The sequence below is a fragment of the Anolis carolinensis genome, chromosome 2, assembly GCF_035594765.1.
Source record: "Anolis carolinensis isolate JA03-04 chromosome 2, rAnoCar3.1.pri, whole genome shotgun sequence".
NCBI lineage: Eukaryota > Metazoa > Chordata > Lepidosauria > Squamata > Dactyloidae > Anolis > Anolis carolinensis.
The window spans coordinates 295107-314020 of NC_085842.1; the positions used below are offsets into that span (position 1 = coordinate 295107).

General features: G+C 46.7%; 2 protein-coding genes across 3 annotated transcripts in view; one reads left to right on the forward strand and one right to left on the reverse strand.

Annotated features, from left to right (window-relative positions):
• The window catches only part of LOC134296836 (zinc finger protein 43-like), a 149409-nt gene that overhangs the window by 28480 nt on the left and 102015 nt on the right, over positions 1-18914 (reverse strand). The window lies entirely within an intron of this gene.
• On the forward strand, positions 476-11026 carry LOC134296831 (zinc finger protein 91-like). Its single transcript, XM_062972722.1, has 3 exons — positions 476-2246; positions 3414-3548; positions 7424-11026. The coding sequence occupies exon 3, from the start codon at positions 7715-7717 to the stop codon at positions 9701-9703; it is 1989 nt and encodes a 662-aa protein (XP_062828792.1). The 5' UTR covers positions 476-2246; positions 3414-3548; positions 7424-7714; the 3' UTR covers positions 9704-11026.

Sequence of the window (18914 nt, forward strand, 5' to 3'; positions counted from 1 at the left end):
TAGTGAATTCTTACCCACACAATCCTAATTTACTAACTAATGGAATTGATAGTTTAGATCTATATGGCAGTCCTTATGATATGAAATACATGCAAAGAACTGGAAAAGAAGGCGGGAAGGAGAGTGGATAGCGTGGGAAGGCAAAGTCCTGAGGACAAGAGTGCATTTGTTTCTGTCACAGAGGACATTTGGATCTTCCAAAACTTTAGACACTGTCTATAATACTAGGGCTTGGGTTAAAGAGATAAAGAGCTATAACAAAGACAAGGCTTCTCTTCCCCCCTCCACCCCCTTCCTTTTCCTCATGATACAGAAGACATTGATATAGTTCTTTTAAAAAATATAGACACCCCTTGTTATACAGCAGACGCATAATATTCAATATTCAAAACAATTCTACAATACATTTTTGCATCCACTGTTATTTTCACCCATATATATATATATATTATCCCATACCACCGTGTGCCCCCCCCCCCCCAAAGCAATTTCTTTGATACCTCATCTGTCCCAAATTTCGTTTCCTCTTGTGGAGGTCATTCTCCATCCCTCCATCTCAGGCCAGGAAGGAAGGAGTGAGAGATGGAGGCGGGACACACAAATAAAGTTGTTGCTGAGGTGTTCCTGCGAGTATCTTTGTAGATCTTAGGAAACTATTTCTTGATTTAAGGCATTGACATGCTGGCTGATATCCAAACAGGGGATGGGCCAGAGATGTCACTGCCTTGGTCCTTTCATTACAGGCTGCTACTTCCCCACAGATGTCAGATGGTGCCATAATAATAATAATAATAAATACCATTTCATTTCTAGACTGCCCTCTCTCCCCAGAGGGACTCAACAGTATCATTTCTCCCGTGGTGTGGGGCGCAGACATCCTGTGACGGTGCGGCATGTCTCATGAAGAGCCACGTCCACTGTTTGAACGTGGTGAGATGTCTTCCCCACTGGGCCTGTGAATTCAGCAGCAGAGGAGCCAAGCGCCTGTCTTTCCAGGGCCTGGTTGGGATCCCCAGGTTGTGCCAGTCAGCTTTTGTACCATGTGATTTCTACCACCCACTTTTGGCTTGAGAGTCAAGCAGGGCTTCTTGTTGATTGCTGTCTTGTATATTGTTCCTGTTTTGTATGGGATCTTTCTGTGAGCCACGCCGAGTCCCCTCTGGGGGAGATGGTGGCAGGATACAAATGTTGTTGTTGTTGTTGTTGTTGTTGTCCCTTTGTCTGCATGTCCCTCTGTTGTGAATGTCCATGCCAGCTGATCCCTGGGGGCCCCTCCCTTTCCGCGCGCCCTTCCTTCCTTCCTTCCTTCTCTTGGTCTGTTGACCTCCCTTCCCCAGTCCCTTGCTCTCTCTCTCTCTCTCTCTCTCTCTCTCTCTCTCTCTCTCTCTCCGCAGTCTTGAGGTGGAGGTGAAGGGGAGGCCTGCGGGGCCTGAGGGGAGGCCTTCTGGGAGTTGGAGTCCAAAACCCCGCCCCGGAGGGAGGCCCGGAGCTTGCCCAGGCCTGGCTGAGAGAGAGAGAGAGAGAGAGAGAGAGAGAGAGAGCGGTGGTGGCCTGTGTTCCCAGGGAGAGAACGAGAGAGGAAGGCCCGCCTGGGAGTGGGCCAGGCCCGGGCCCTCCTCGGCCTCCCCTCCCTCCCTCCCTCCCTCCCTCCCTCCCTCCCTTGGGCCTTGGCTCCTCTTGGGCCCTCGGGAGGAGGCCTGGCAACGAGACTCACCAGGACTGACGAGGCGGAGGACGAGGCCGCAGGCTCGGGCTCGGAGAGAAGGAAGGAAGGAAGGAAGGAAGGAAGGAAGGAAGGAAGAAGGCAGGCCCCGCCCCTCCCCGCCCCTCCCCCCTCGCTCCCGGCTCAGGCCTCGGCCTTCCCAACGGTCACTCAGCCCGTCACATGACCCGCGGGCGGGAAGGCCAGGGCGAGGCTGCCCGGAGACTGGTGACGCGGAGAGACCAGGCCGATCCCCATTGGCCCATTTCTGGAAGGACCCTTCACGGCCCAAGGGCGAGGGGAGGGTCGGGGGCGTTCCTGCCCGGAGACCGATGACGCGCGAGAGGAAGGCGGGTTCCCATTGGCGGACCGTGAAGCGAAGGGGGGAAGGCGGGGGGGGGGGGAGAAGCGCCTAGTTCCCTCAGGCGAAGCCCCGCCTTCCACCCTTTCCTGTGAGCGCCCTTCGAGGAAGAGGGAGGAGGAGGAGGAGGAGGAGGAGGAGGAGGAGGCCTTTCGGGAGAGAGAGAGAGAGAGAGAGGAGCAGGTCAGGGGCAGCTGGGTGAGGGTTCGGGGTCCCTGCTGACGGGCCTCCCTTCCCCGTCCGGCCTTGGTCTGTCTGTCTGTCCCGGGGAGGCTGCGGCCTGCTCGGCCCTCCAGGCCCTCTGCGCATGCGCCTTCCAAAACGGGGCAGCCAGGTTGCTGACACCCCCCCCCTCCACTGACTGACAGCCTGTCACTGGGCACAAGTCAAAGGGCTGGTGATGGCCTTTCAAGCCCTGGATGGTTCAGGTCCAGACTGTTTGGCTGATCCCATCTCATGGGCTACGCTTTTGGGATGTTGTGTTTTAGAGGCACTGATGTATTAATTCCTTGGGATTGGAATGCCTTTGATTGTATATTGTTGGGATTGGTCCCCATAGAAACCACCCCAAGTCCCCTCGCAGAGATGGCGCGGGATACAAAAATAAAGTTGTTGTTGTTATTATTATTATTTGAAACATAACAAGATGAGTCCACAGCAGACACTCTGCTGGCTGTCTTGGATCACACCTCGGACACTTCCCCAATGTCTAGGACTGTGTGATGTATCGGCGAGTAATGCGTGCCTCTCCCAATAAGGTGGCCTTCTGCAGCTGGCAGAGGGTAATTTTGTCAGCGCCGATTGTGTTTAAGTGCAGGCCAAGGTTTTTAGCCACTGCACCCACTGGGACCACCTTGACTGGCTTGTGCCAGAGTCCTTGTAATTCGATCTTTAAATTATCATGTCAGCTTTTCTAGTTGTTTCTCCTCAATCCTGCTGTCACCTGGGATGACAATATTGACAGTCCATACTTTTTTTTAACACGATCGTGAGGTCAGGGGTCTTGTGCTCCAAAACCCTGTCTGTCTGAATTCGGAAGTCCCAGAGTAGCTTGACATGTTCATTCTCTGTAACGTTTTCGGGCTTGTGATTCCACCAGTTCTTTGTTGCAGGCAGATGGTATTTGTGGCACAAGTTCCAATTAATCATCTGAGCAACGGTGTTCTGCCTCTGCTTGTAGTCTGTCTGTGCAATCTTTCTGCAGCAGCTGAGGGTGTGATCTATTGTTTCATCTGTTTATTATTATTATTATTATTATTATTATTATTATGGAGCTCCTGATCTGCTGAACTGCTGTTGTTGCTGCTTTGCCCTTTTTGACTGCTTTGTTCTTTTTTGAAATGGCAACAGACCCATAACCCGGACCCTTCCCTCGGCAGAGAGGGCCGTCCTGCGGAAAGAAGGGCGTCTGCAGGGAGGGATTGGCGGAGGCCATGCAGAAGAAGCTCCAGGCCGAAGTGGAGAAGGACCAGCAGGTGCCAAAAGGTGAGGCGGACTTGGGAGTGGCATGGGTATCTTTAGCTGAGAGGGAAAGAAAGGCCGAGGGGACAGGAGAGCCAATATGGGGAAGGATGTCCCACTGAGGAGAAAAGGGCAAGTTTTTCCTGCTACTCTGGAGACTAAAATGGAAAGCAGTTGATTCACGTTGTGGGAAAGAAGCTTCCAACTAAACATTGGGAAGCATTTCTGGATGGCAAGAGCAGTTCAGCCGTGGAAGCCTGGTCCCTTCTCAGGAGCCTCCCTTCCCAAGCCCTGGCCTTCCACTTCCGGGGACTCCATGTCCCAGAATCCCTGATCTTGGGCCAAGGCAGCTGAGGCTTCTGGGTGCTAAAGTCCAAGAAATCCCAGAGGAATAGAGTTTGGGAATCCCTGCTCAAGAGAGTGGAGGGAATAATGATAATAATAGTAATAGTAATAACTTTATTTCTAACCCTCCCTCTCTCCCCAAAGGGAATGGCTCTCTTGGACTACAACGCCCAGAAACCCTCCTGGCATGAGGGTTGGAGGAACCTGGGAGTTCTATCCCAAGACAAATATCTCCCAAGTCCTTGAGGAGGAGGCGGGGGAGGGGGAGGCGGCAGCCTTGGCCTAGGACTGAGACACGAGGAATCCCCGAAGCCAGAGGGTTGGGAGAGACCCCAAGGGCCACCCAGCCCCACCACCTTCTGCCAGGCAGGGAAACACAATCCAAATCCTCTCCATCCAGCCTCTGACTAAATCCTCCAAAGAAGGAGCTCCCACCAGACTCTGAGGCAGAGAGTTCCCCTGCTGAACAGCTCTTCTTCTTGCCCTCAGGAAGTCCTTCCTCGTGTTTGGGAGGAATCCCTTTTCTTGCCGTTTGACCTCCTGGCTCCGTTGTCCCTTAGTCTCCAGAGCAGCAGAAAGGAAGCCTTTCCCCCTCCTCTTCCTCACCAATGGGACATCTTTTTGGATTTTGAAACATGCCTGCAGTCAAATCTGGATGACTGACAGAACTTGGAGGACTCTCCTCAAAAATAAAACTTGGCAAGCCTAGCAAACATAGTCACATAGTGTAAATGTACACAGAATAAACACTTCAAACAGCTCAGACCTTATTAAATGGTCAGATGGTGTCCAATTGAGATCAATTCCAGTATCTAGACAGGATTTAATATATCTAGACAATGATACATATCGAGTCGTATTAGTCTTCCTCCTCTCAGTAGGCCAGAGTGCATAGATGTGTTTTTAGTTTGAAGGCAAGGAGGGAGGGGGCAGTTTTTCGTTCTTTTGGGAGGGATTTCCAGAGGAGGGGAGGAGCACGGAGAAGGCCCCCTTTCTCGTTCCCACCAGCCGTGCTTGAGACGGGGGTGGGACCGAGAGCAGGGCCTCCTCCGCAGATCGCAGTGCTCGAGCCGGTTTGTAAACAGGGACGCGATTCTGCAAATAGTCTGCATCTCCGTTTACAAACCGGTTCGAGCACTGCGATCCCAAACTCAACAAGCTCTATGAGGTATGACGAGCCAGATGAGAGCCCGAGTCTCTTCTGGTGTGGGAGAATCAGCCATCTACAAAGATGTTGCCAAGGGGAAGCCGAGCACTTGATGAACCAACATAGCATATTATTTGAGAACACAGAAATGTTGGATTACTCTGACAACTACCATGTCAGACTACACAGAAAAGCCATTGAAATCCACAAGCATGTGGACAATTTCAACAGAAAGGAGAAAACCATGAAATTGAACACAATCTGGCTACGAGTATCAAAAAAGACTCTAAAATCAGTAAATAAAAATCAACACTCAAAAAATGAGAATTGCAGGCATGAAACAATGGGTCAGCTAACACCTCCCAACAAAGGATTCCCCCAGGCAGAAAGCAGGCAGGCTTTAAAAATGAAATTCAGTGTCAATCAAGGTGGCCAGCTGCAACATTCACACTTGCCTCGGGCAGACAAGAGTTCTTTCTCCCACCCTTGTCATTACACAGATATATAAACCCCACGTGCCTAGTTTCCAACAGACCTCCATTATGAAAACGGGTGCCTTTGGGGAGATTGGAATGGAGTGATTTCACCAAAGAAAGACAAACTCTCGGGGAGGGGGATGCAAAGAATATACTGTATATACGCAAGTATAAGCCTCTCCTCCTTTCCCGTGCAGCGCACGCCTTCCTCTCCTCGGCACTCGTCTTTCCCACTTTTCTTTATTCGTATACACACTGCATTTCCCCCAAAATGTATAGTTAAAATAAACTATGGTGATTATTGGAAGAATATATAAGCACATTTACATTGAAGAAGCTTAGAATAATAATTTAATCACAGTTGGAAAGTCTTAAATTGCAGTTGTATGTAAATATTCAAAAACATTTAACCTTCTGATGCCTCCATTAATCTAATGTTATTGCTATCTATTTTTATTTTGAAATGTACCAGTACCTGCTGCATTTCCCACCCCGTCTTATACTTGAGTCAATAGTTTTTCCCAGTTTTTTGTGTTAAATTAGGTGCCTCGGCTTTTACTCGAGTATATACAGTACACAATTTTCAGAAAGACAAAATACTTTCTCTAGAATGGAAAAGATATGGATATCTACCAAACTGAAAACCTGTTCAAAAGACAGAACTCCTACCCAAAACTATCTCAGATCATAATCCAGTGACTCTAGTAATTAAAAAGGAAGTAAAAAATGGCCCTTCCCCATTTCGGCCCATTTCGGCACATGTTGCGCTTTGCCTGGGTTCTATGAATTAGTCTCCAGTGTTAATATTGTATGTTTTATGTTGATTTAACAATTGTTTTTAATGTAATTGATGTTTTTATTGGATAACTGTTTTATTGCTGTGTTTTGATATTTGATTGTTTTATCGGGCAAGGCCCCATGTAAGCCGCCCCGAGTCCCTTCGGGGAGATGGGGCGGGTATAAAAATAAAGTTATTATTATTATTATTAAAAACACTTAGATGGCAGCTGAATGAATCACTACTGCAAAAGGAGGACGTAATTGAGAATTTGAAAGAAAAACTGAAAGAATATTTGGAACTTAATTTAAATCAAGTTACAGATATTCAAACAGTATGGGATGCCAGTACAGCTTATATTAGAGAATACTTTATAAAATGCAACACTGAAATGAGAAAGAATAGACAGAAATATTTTCAGATAATTTCAGATGATATTAAAAAAAGAAGAGGAGTTAAAGAAAAATCCTTTGAATTCAAACATTCTAACTCAGATAAAACTCCTACAAAAGCAATTATTGTGTTACTAGTTAATGAATTGGAAACTAAAATAAAGAATGCAAAAAAAAATATTTTGAATCAGCTAACAAACCAAGGAAATAGTTAGCATATACGTTGAGGAAAGAAAGCCCAAAAATGTAATTGTCAATTCTTTATTTATGTATTTATTTATTTATGACATTTCTACCCCGCCTTTCTCTACCCTGAAGGGGACTTACTGTTAAGATACAACATGAGGATAAAATATTAATATATGATATCAATATTCAACAGGCTTTAAAATATTATTACATTAATTTATATAAGGCTGACCACATATCTCTACAAGACATTGAGAATAATTTAATTCAGCGAAAGACGCCAAAAATAAATGTTCACAGTTCACAGCCTGTTATGCCTTCAGCTTTGCTGCATTGTTGGATTTTAATCGGTAGGGTTGTATTTTATTTTGTGCAGAGTATCTTTGCGCACCGTCCCCTTTGGACCTGAGGAGGGATAGTTTGTTGTTAGGCAAGTGTTAAAGCATTTCTCACCAGGCAATGGGCTCACCCTCTTCCCCTGGGTTTGTTACAGCACGAGACTTGTTTTTCATGTTCCATGAGATCTTTCTCTGTTCAACTCCTGAAGAGATTTTCCCCTCATTTGTCTGCAGGTAACTTCTGAAAAAGCTCTGCAAAGAATACGTTGTGAGAGCTTTGCCCAAGGAGTGCTCTAAGTCTAAAGGGACTTCAAAATACACAGCAATGACAACAAGAAAAAATAAGTAGTAAAAATATATTTCAAGCTACAAACCTATGCAGTTAAGAGGAGGAAATAAGATTGTGCTGAAAAAAGAGAGGCTTGGGAAAGCGAGCAGAAGGCTACAGCAATACAAAGACTGTGCTGCTCAGGAGGTTATATCTGTGAACCCCTGGCATAATATTTGAATTATAAATATAAAAGAATGGCAAGTCCTCTACCTCCCTATCCTAGATCACACACAGGGGAGAAGTTACATCAGTGTCTGGAATGTGGGAAACAATTTGATTGGAAAAATTCTCTTACTGTACATGAACGGACCCACACAGGGGAGAAGCCATATGAATGTGTGGAATGTGGAAAGAGCTTCAGTCGGAGTGACAAATTACGTTCCCATCAAAGGACCCACACAGGGGAGAAACCCTATAAATGCATAGAATGTGGAGAAAGCTTCAGTCGGAGTGACAGTCTACGTTCCCATCAAAGGACCCACACAGGGGAGAAGCCATATAAATGCATGGAATGTGGAGAAAACTTCAGTCACAGTGGCAGTCTACGTTCCCATCAAAGGACCCACACAGGGGAGAAGCCCTCTAAATGCATGGAATGTGGAGAAAACTTCAGTCACAGTGGCAGTCTACGTTCCCATCAAAGGAAGCACACAGGGGAGAAGCCCTATAAATGCATAGAATGTGGAGAAAACTTCAGTCGGAGTGACAGTCTACGTTCCCATCAAAGGAAGCACACAGGGGAGAAGCCATATAAATGCATAGAATGTGGAGAAAGCTTCAGTCAAAGTGGCAGTCTACGTTCCCATCAAAAGACCCACACAGGGGAGAAGCCACATAAATGCGTAGAATGCGGAAAGAGCTTCAGTCACAGTGGCAATCTACGTTCCCATCAAAGGACTCACATAGGGGAGAAGCCATATGAATGTGTGGAATGTGGAAAGAGCTTCAGTCGGAGTGACAAATTACGTTCCCATCAAAGGACCCACACAGGGGAGAAACCCTATAAATGCATAGAATGTGGAGAAAGCTTCAGTCGGAGTGACAGTCTACGTTCCCATCAAAGGATCCACACAGGGGAGAAGCCATATAAATGCATGGAATGTGGAGAAAGCTTCAGTCGGAGAGACAAACTACGTTTCCATCAAAGGACCCACACAGGGGAGAAGCCCTCTAAATGCATGGAATGTGGAGAAAACTTCAGTCACAGTGGCAGTCTACGTTCCCATCAAAGGAAGCACACAGGGGAGAAGCCCTATAAATGCATGGAATGTGGAGAAAACTTCAGTCACAGTGGCAGTCTACGTTCCCATCAAAGGAAGCACACAGGGGAGAAGCCCTATAAATGCATAGAATGTGGAGAAAGCTTCAGTCGGAGTGACAGTCTACGTTCCCATCAAAGGAAGCACACAGGGGAGAAGCCATATAAATGCATAGAATGTGGAGAAAGCTTCAGTCAAAGTGGCAGTCTACGTTCCCATCAAAGGAAGCACACAGGGGAGAAGCCCTATAAATGCATGGAATGTGGAGAAAACTTCAGTCGGAGTGACAGTCTACGTTCCCATCAAAGGACCCACACAGGGGAGAAGCCATATAAATGCATAGAATGTGGAAAGAGCTTCAGTCAGAGTGACAAGCTACGTTCCCATCAAAGGACCCACACAGGGGAGAAGCCATATAAATGCATAGAATGTGGAAAGAGCTTCAGTCAGAGTGACAGTCTACGTTCCCATCAAAGGACCCACACAGGGGAGAAGCCATATAAATGCATAGAATGTGGAAAGAGTTTCAGTCAGAGTGGACATCTACGTTCCCATCAAAGGACCCACACAGGGGAGAAGCCACATAAATGCCTGGAATGTGGAAAGTGCTTCAGTCAGAGTGACAAGCTACGTTCCCATCAAAAGACCCACACAGGGGAGAAGCCACATAAATGCGTAGAATGCGGAAAGAGCTTCAGTCACAGTGGCAATCTACGTTCTCATCAAAGGACCCACACAGGGGAGAAGCCACATAAATGCATGAAATGTGGAGAAAGCTTCAGTCAGAGTGACAGTCTACGTTCCCATCAAAGGACCCACACAGGGGAGAAGCCATATAAATGCATAGAATGTGGAGAAAGCCTCAGTCAGAGTGTCAGTCTACGTTCCCATCAAAGGACCCACACAGAGGAGAAGTCACCTTAATGCACGGAATAGGAACAGAGCTTTAGAAAAAGTTCAGCATACAGTAGACATCACAGAACTCATGTACCTCTAGAGGAGACGGGCCTTTGAGTTTCCGAATCTATAAAAACACATTGGAAGGAAAGAGGAAGGCCAGCACCTTGCTCTCTCTCCACCATGAATCGGAGTTTGTGTGGCCTTGGTTGACGGCTACTGGGAGCAGGTGTCACTCAGAATGGCAGCAAGCTTGGAAGGGGTTCACCTAACCTCCTCCTCAAAGAGACCCATCGCAGGCTTCTAGGATGATGTGTGAAGGTTTGCTGAAATGAGCAGCAGCAGAGATCTCTGGATTAAAGGGTTCTGAAAAAGAATAGCTCTTTGGTTGCAGATAACGTCGTATCTTCATACTCCTGCCTTATTTCTTGGCTCTTCTGCATTCAATGGCATCAATTGTTTCCCATGCATGTGTACTGTATGTACTGTGATCTGTCCTGAGTCCCTTGGTTGAAATTTTGGGTGCTAGCCCTGTACTTTTAACCCTTTTCTGGACTTTGTTGTATCCTGAATCATTGACTCTAAATTCTGGACTGACGTCTAGGTTTCGTATATGGACTTGGACTTTGTTTGTATCCCTGACTTTCTGGCTTGACTTTGGGACTCTAAATTCGGTTTGTACTCTTGATTTCTTGGTTGTTGTTTTATCAACTCAGCTGAATGAACTCCTGGCATGTGACTGTTGGGACTGTGACCTTGGTTCTTGTTAATTTTCACTCCTGACCTGTATCTGCAGTACTCAACTTGTCTGCAATAATTGGACTCTTGACCTGCACTTGTATTCATTGTTCCTTCAACGGTGTTGCTCCAATTATTTTAGCTCAGTGGCTCCCAACCTTTTTTTTAACTAGGGATCATTTGACAAGGGACCACTCTCCAAAATTAGTACCAGAAGGGTTATAAATCAGTTTTTGGTCAACTTTAGATTTGGTTTGGTTATTTGGAGTGATGATTCAGAAAATTGCATTGGATAGACCACGTCAGCTCTCATTCCTGATATGCCATCCAGTGAGTCGTCATCTGCTCGCCCACAGAAAACCATATTTAATAATCCTGGGACTATCAGAGGGTTTCGCGAGACCAGTCACTCTCATTGTAATGGTGTAGTAACTGTGAGGCTGTGAACCCTATTTTAGTTCTTGCGGACCACTGGTGGTCCATGGACCCCAGGTTGGGAACCACTGTTTTAGCTGGACTGAAGACTTTAGTTTTCCTATAAAATAATATGGTCTTGGCTTGTCTTGTGTTTGTTTAATAAACCTCAGACTTTATACCGAGAGAGCCCTGGAACATGAGACCATCAGCCTTGCTTTGTGTGTACTTATCCCTGTGTAGAGTGAAACCCTTTCTGGATATGAGACTGTTCAATCCCCACCTTTGGCAAAGAGTCCATTAGGACACACAGTATCCTTATAATAATAATAATAATAATAACTTTATTTTTATACCCCGCCTCTATCTCCCCGAAGGGGACTCAGGGCGGCTTACATGGGGCCAAGCCCGAATAAAAACAGTAGCAGTATAAAACACAGCAATAGACAACAACTTGCACAATAAAAAAATAAAAAAAAAATAAAATAAAACATTAGCCAATAAAAAACAAGAACTAATAAAAACATGGATTAAAACTGAGAGATTGTAAAAGTAGACTGGGTAAGGTGCACCATATAAATATTGTAGACACGAGGTGACTGATAAAGTGCTGCAAATTCTGGAAGTGCAAATTGGGATGGGAATAGACCCTGTGTCTATATCGAGTTGACAAAGGTAAAAGGTGCAAACCGGTACAAGAATGGTCACAGATACAGGTTGCTTCTGGATGAGCAATCTTTATCTAAAGGCTTGAGTAAAGAGCCAGGTTTTCAAGCTCTTTCTGAATGCTACCAGGGTGGGGGCTTGCCTGATTTCCCTGGGGAGCGAGTTCCAGAGCCGGGGGGCCACCACGGAGAAGGCCCTCTCTCTCGTCCCCACCAACCGTGCTTGTGACGGAGGTGGGAGCGAGAGGAGGGCCTCCCCCGACGAACGAAGAGATCGTGCAGGTTCGTAGGGCGAGAGGCGATCACTAAGGTAGGAGGGTCCCAAACCGTTCAGGGCTTTGTAGGTGATCACGTGCACCTTGAATTGGGTCCGGAAGGTGAACGGCAGCCAGTGGAGCTCCTTAAGCAGGAGGGTTGACCGCTCCCTATAATTTGCTCCAGTTAGAAGCAAGGCTGCCGAACGTTGAACTAGTTGGAGTTTCCGGGCCGTCTTCAAGGGCAGCCCCACGTAGAGTGCATTGCAATAGTCCAGTCTAGAGGTAACTAAGGCATGGACCACCGTGGCCAGATCAGACTTCACGAGGTAAGGTTGCAGTTGGCGCACAAGTTTCAATTGTGCAAAGGCCCTCCCGGCCACGGCCGACACCTGAGCATCAAGCGTCAGTGCTGAGTCCAGGAGGACCCCCAAACTGCGGACCTGCGCCTTCAGGGGGAGTGCGACCCCGTCAAGCACAGGTAGCCACCCAATACCCCGATCGGACATACGACTGACCTGGAGGACCTCTGTCTTGTCGGGATTAAGCTTCAGCTTATTCGCCCTCATCCAGCCCATCACAGCTGCCAAGCACTGGTTCAGTATCTGGGGGGCTTCCTTGGAGTTCGGTGGAAAGGAGTAGTAGAGTTGAGTGTCATCTGCGTAGAGATGGCACCGAACTCCAAAACTCCGGATGACCTCTCCCAGCGGTTTCATGTAGATGTTAAAAAGCATGGGGGACAGAATGGAACCTTGCGGGACCCCACAGGTCAAAGGCCAGGGGTCTGAGCAGGTGTCCCCCAGCTTCACCAACTGGGAACGGCCCTCCAGGAAGGACTGAAGCCACGACAGAGCCATGCCCCCAAGGCCCATCCCGGAGAGCCGTCCCAGAAGGATACCATGGTCGATGGTATCGAAAGCCGCTGAGATGTCCAAGAGAACCAGCAGGGTCACACTCCCCCTGTCCAGCTCCCTGCGGAGGTCATCCACCAAGGCGACCAAAGCCGTCTCAGTACTGTGCCCAGGTCTAAAGCCAGACTGCGATGGGTCCAGAAAATCGGTGTCATCCAGGAAACCCTGGAGCTGCGAGGCAACCACCCGCTCCAGGACCTTGCCCAAGAAAGGGAGGTTCGAGATTGGTCTGTAGTTGTTTAGAATGGCCGAATCAAGGGAGGCCTTCTTCAATATAGGCCTCACTATGGCCTGTTTGAGGACAGATGGAAATTTGCCTTGATCCAAAGAGGCATTAATTATCATCACAAACCACTCTACCAACCCTCCTCTGGCCGGCGTTGGTCTCCTTCCCCAACTGCAGAGAATGGAAGACAAAAAATGACTACAACGACTGATGAAGATTCATGAATCCGTTGAGATGGACATATTAACTACATTGATGAAGTATAGAACCGCATTGAAAGGAAATAAGAGTAAATAGAGATACAAATCATATAGTGAGTGAGTTTTGTAAATTAGCGTTTGATGTCAGTTAGTTTTGTTCTTATTGTCCAAGGTGTGTGTCCTTGTTCCCTTTATATTTGTTAAATAGTCTTTTTTAAAAAAAATGTACCAAAATTATTATTTGTATAAAATATTGTTTTTAAATACCAAAATTGTAATTTGTGTAAACATGCTTTGATTTGTTTTTCTTCTTTAGTCTTTGAATAAATATTGTTTTTTAAAAACGAGTGTGATACAGCAGCTTTGAAAAGCCAGCGTGATTTTAGGCTGTACCAACGGGAGGGTGATGTCTAGTTCTGGGTAAGTTTTAGTCAACTCTCTTCTACGCTTTGATCAGACCTTACCTGGAATAACCTTGTGTCCAGTTCTGGGCAGCACAATTCAAGCAAGATATTGAGATGCTAGAATGTCTCCAGAGAAGGGCTCTAGGGAATGGCCGAGGGTGATGGGTGTGTTTAGTTCGGAGGGGGAAAAAGGCCAAGGGGACAAGAGAGCCAATATTTGGAAGGATGTCCCTTTGAAAAGAAATTGGCAAGTTTTTCCTGCTTCTCTGGAGACTAAAATACAAAGCAACTGATTCAACATTGCCTCACTTGCGTTGCAGACAATTTTATGGTCCAGAAGGTAGAAGAGGCATCAAGGGGATTGGCTACTCTTGATCTAATCTTAACAAATGTGGAAGACCTGATCAATACAGTCGAAGTGGTTGGATCCTTAGGGGCAAGTGACCATGTGCTCCTGCAGTTTGCCATACAAAGGAAGGCTGAAACTAAGACAAGTCAAACACGCATTCTGGACTTTAAGAGAGCTGACTTCCAAAAAATGAAGGAATTACTGAGTGGCATTCCATGGATGCCAATATTAAAAGACAAAGGAGTTAAGGATGGATGAGAGTTTTTAAAAAGTGAAATACTCAAGGCGCAAATGCAAACAGTGCCAACAAAGAAAAAAAATAAAACAAGTGCGAAGAAACCAGAATGGATGTCCAAAGGACTTCTAACCGGGCTAAGACTCAAAAGAGACATGCACAAGAAGTGGAAAAGGGGAGAAATCACCAAAGAAGAATTCAAACGTATAGCCAACTCCTGTAGGGAAAAGGTTCGCAAGGCTAAAGCGCAAAATGAGCTCAGACTTGCCAGGGACATAAAAAACAACAAAAAAAGGCTTTTTTGCTTACGTTGGTAGAAAAAGGAAGAACAAGGAGGCAATAGGGCCACTGTGAGGAGAAGATGGGGTGATGGTGACAGGGGACAGGGAAAAGGCAGAACTGCTTAATGCCTTCTTTGCCTCGGTCTTCTCACAAAAAGAAAGCCATCTTCAACCCCAGCAACATGGAATGGATGAAGGATTGGGGAAAATCCAACCCCAAATAGGGAAACAAGTTGTCCAGGAACACCTGGCCTCTCTAAACGAATTCAAGTCCCCAGGGCCAGATCAGCTACATCCAAGAGTACTGAAGGAACTAGCGGAAGTTATTTCAGAACCACTGGCAATTATCTTTGAGAGTTCTTGGAGAACGGGAGAAGTCCCAGCAGATTGGAGGAGGGTGAATGTGGTCCCTGTCTTCAAGAAGGGAAAAAAGAACAACCCAAACAATTACCAACTGGTCAGCCTCACGTTGATACCAGGCAAGATCCTGGAAAAGATCGCTAAGGAAGTGGTCTGTGAACATTTAGAAACAAATGCTGTCATTGCTAATAGTCAACACGGATTTATCAAAAACAAATCATGCCAGACTAATCTGATCTCTTTTTTCGATAGAGTTACAAGCTGGAATGCCGTGGATGTAGCCTACCTGGATTTCAGTAAGGCCTTCGACAAGGTCCCCCACGACCTTCTGGCAAACAAGCTAGTAAAATGTGGGCTAGACAAAACTACGGTTAGGTGGATCTGTAATTGGCTAAGCGAACGAACCCAAAGGGTGATTCTCACCAATGCGTCGTCTTCATCATGGAAAGAAGTGACGAGTGGAGTGCCGCAGGGCTCTGTCCTGGGCCCGGTTCTGTTCAACATCTTTATTAACAACTTAGATGAAGGGTTAGAAGGCACGATCATCAAGTTTGCAGACGACACAAAACTGGGAGGGATAGCTAACACTCCAGAAGACAGGAGCAGAATTCAAAACGATCTTAACAGATTAGAGAGATGGCCCAAAACTAACAAAATGAAGTTCAACAGGGACAAATGCAAGATACTCCACTTAGGCAGAAAAAATGGAATGCATAGATACAGAATGGGGGACGCCTGGCTCGACAGCAGTACGTGTGAAAAAGACCTTGGAGTCCTCGTGGACAACAAGTTAAACATGAGCCAACAATGTGATGCAGCAGCTAAAAAAGCCAGTGGGATTCTGTCCTGCATCAATAGGGGAATAGCGTCTAGATCCAGGGAAGTCCTGCTCCCCCTTATTCTATTCTGCCTTGGTCAGACCACACCTGGAATCACACTGTGTCCAATTCTGGGCACTGCAATTGAAGGGAGATGTTGACAAGCTGGAAAGCGTCCAGAGGAGGGCGACTAAAATGATTAAGGGTCTGGAGAACAAGCCCTATGAGGAGCGGCTTAAAGAGCTGGGCATGTTTAGCCTGCAGAAGAGAAGGCTGAGAGGAGACATGATAGCCATGTACAAATATGTGAGGGGAAGTCATTGGGAGGAGGGAGCAAGATTGCTTTCTGCTGCCCTGCAGACTAGGACGCAGAACAATGGCTTCAAACTGCAGGAAAGGAGATTTCACCTGAACATCAGGAGCTGTGGAACTCTCTGCCCCAGAGTGTGGGGGAGGCTCCTTTGGAGGCTTTTAAGCAGAGGCTGGATGGCCATCTGTTGGGGGTGCTTTGAATGTCATTTTCCTGCTTCTTGGCAGAATGGGGTTGGACTGGACTTCCATTTCTATGATTCTATGATTCTATGAGGGTGAACTACAGTTCCCAAAATCATGGGTCAGTTCCCTCCACCCAAACCCAATCAGTATTCAAAGTTGGCCATGCTGGGTATGTGTGCCAGGTTTGGTCTAGAACGGTCATGGGTTGGGTTCACAGTGCTCTCTGGATGCAGGGTGAACTACAACTCCCACCCTGGTGCCAGGTTAGGTCCAGATCTGTTACTGGTGGGATTCAGAGTGCTCCCTAGATGAGGGGTGAACTACAACTTCTACTATGATTTATCAGTCCCCCCCCCCCCCCAAAAAATCCCTCCATTACATTCTGTTGGGCATGTGGGGTCTGTGTGTCATGTTTGGCCCAGATCTGTCGGTGGGGTCACAGAACCCCCACTGAGAGAGCACTGTGGGTGAACCATAACTCCCAACCTCTAAGGCCAGTCCCCTCCACACCCACTGGTATTCCAGATTAGGCATGTCAGGTCGGTGTGCCAAGACCTGTTGTATGGAGTCAGCTGATCAGTTCTGGTCTGTTTAGGAAAGGGTTATGGAAGAGGCAGTGGGTGGGATCGTGCACATTTCACAGCAATGGAAAGAGTAAGAAACACTGAGGTGTCTGTGGTGGAGGGAACACATCAAATCTAGGGTGAAATTGTCCCCATAGAAAAGCATTCCCTTGGATGGTGGGCAGAATGGTGTTTGTGGAGGACGTGGTTCACGGCGCTCTCTCTAGTCTGCAATGCCATGAGAGGGAGGGAGGTTGTGGGTGTGCGTGAAAATGGGAGCCTGTCTGTGGAAGTGGGAGACATACACATAGAACCGCTCTGAGTCCCCCTGCGGAGACAGATGTGGTATAAAAACAAAGTTTTAATGTATTATTATTTCATAATTTCACTTTTATTATGGATATAGAAGAAGAAGAAGACATAGGTATAGAGACTAGCTTAGGTACCTGGCGATGCCTGGGTTAGGACATTTGTGGTGCTACTTATTAGAAAAAGCCTGCCTTTCCTTTCCTTTTCTATGTATGCTCCAGATGGGAAATTCATGATATGGGTGAACTACAATTCCCAAAATCGGGGGTCAGGCCTCCCCAAAGCCTGCCAGTTTTAAAAGATAGTAGTCACGTTGGGCCTGTGCACCAATTTTGGTCTGGATCCATCGCCGGCTGGGTTCAGTGTTCTCTGGATGTGAGTGAACTACAAATCCCGGATTCCTAGGTCAATCACCCCAAACTGCCATCAGTATTTAAAGTTGGATATGTTGGGTCTGTGTGCCATCGTAGGCTGGGTTCACAGTGGTTTTTGGATGTAGAGAACTACAACTCCCCAAATCAAGGTCAATTCCCCCCAAAACCCCTGTCCAGTTTGTTGGTAATTAATGTCGCACTGCAGACACTGTTGCGATGACTTCTGCACCTTCCGTCATGGGGTGGAATGTGGAACTGATAATAATAACAACAACAACCATAACTTCATTCTTCTTTCCCGCCACCATCTCCCTGAAGGGACTTGGAGCAACTTACAGACGGCACAAAGTGCCTAAGAACATACAAAACCAATTAACACCATATAAAATACAACTAAATAAAACATATGTACATATAAAAACATCAACTCGGACTCAATCAAGCTGTGATTCTCTGCCCGTGGTGGTACATTACTGGCATTATGGCCAGGCTGTAAACATTGGAGTAAAAAGCTTGGAGACCCAGAGGTGCCCAGGTGAGTTGAAAAAAGCATTTGTTGGCTGGGTTATTTGTCGACTGGGTTCAAGGCTCTCTGGCTAAGGGTGAACTACAACTCCCATATGCAAATGGCAGTCACCCCAAACCCTGCCAGTATTCAGTCGGCCATGTTGGGTTTGTGGGCCATGTTTGGTCGAGAACTGTAGTCGGGTGGGTTTGGTGCTCTCTGGATGGGCATGAACCACGACTCCCATATTGCAAAGTCAATCGCCCCAAACCCTGCCAGTATTGGGTCTGTGTGTCAGTTTTGGTCCAAGTCCAGTGTCGGCTGAGTTCAGTGCTCTCTGGATAAGGGTGAACTGTAACTCCCCAAATCAAGGTCTATTCCCACAAACCCCTGCAGTATGGTCATGGGGGTTCTGTGTGCCACGTTGGTTCCAGGTCCATCATTGGTGGAGCTCAGAGTGCTCTTAGATTGCAGGTGGACTATACATCCCAGTCCCTACAAGTCCTATAAATGATGCTGAATTCTCCCACAACCTCTCTCTCTAATTTGTTCAGTTGCTGATCAATTCCTGGAAAAGAGTAGGAAATGGTTATGGGAGAGGCAGTGGGCGGAGTCATGCAAATTCCACACTAATGGAGAGCGTTAGAAACACTGGGGTGTCTGGTGGAGGAAAAACAGAAGATCTAGGAGGAAATTGTCTTTGTATGAAAGCCTTCCCTTGGGTGGTGGGCAGGATGGTGTTTGTGGAGGACATTGGCAGGGCGCTTGGGCATTTTCACGGCACTCGCTATAACCTACAGTGTCATTGGAGGGAGGGCCACTGGTTCCTCCTACGTAGTGGGAGCTATAGCCATTTGTGGAAGTGGGAGCCTGTCTGAAATTGGGCGCCCCGGCTACATACATACATACATACAGATTTTTTACTTTTATTATGTGTTTAGATAATAACAACAACAACAACTACTACTACTACTACTACTACTACTACTACTATTACTACTACTTTATTCTTAAATCCCACCACCATCTGCCCAAAGGGACTTGGGGTGGCTTACATGGGGAAAACGCCCAGCAAAAACAGAATAAAATATAGCACAATGAATATACAATTGTATTTTCAATCATCAAACCAATAAA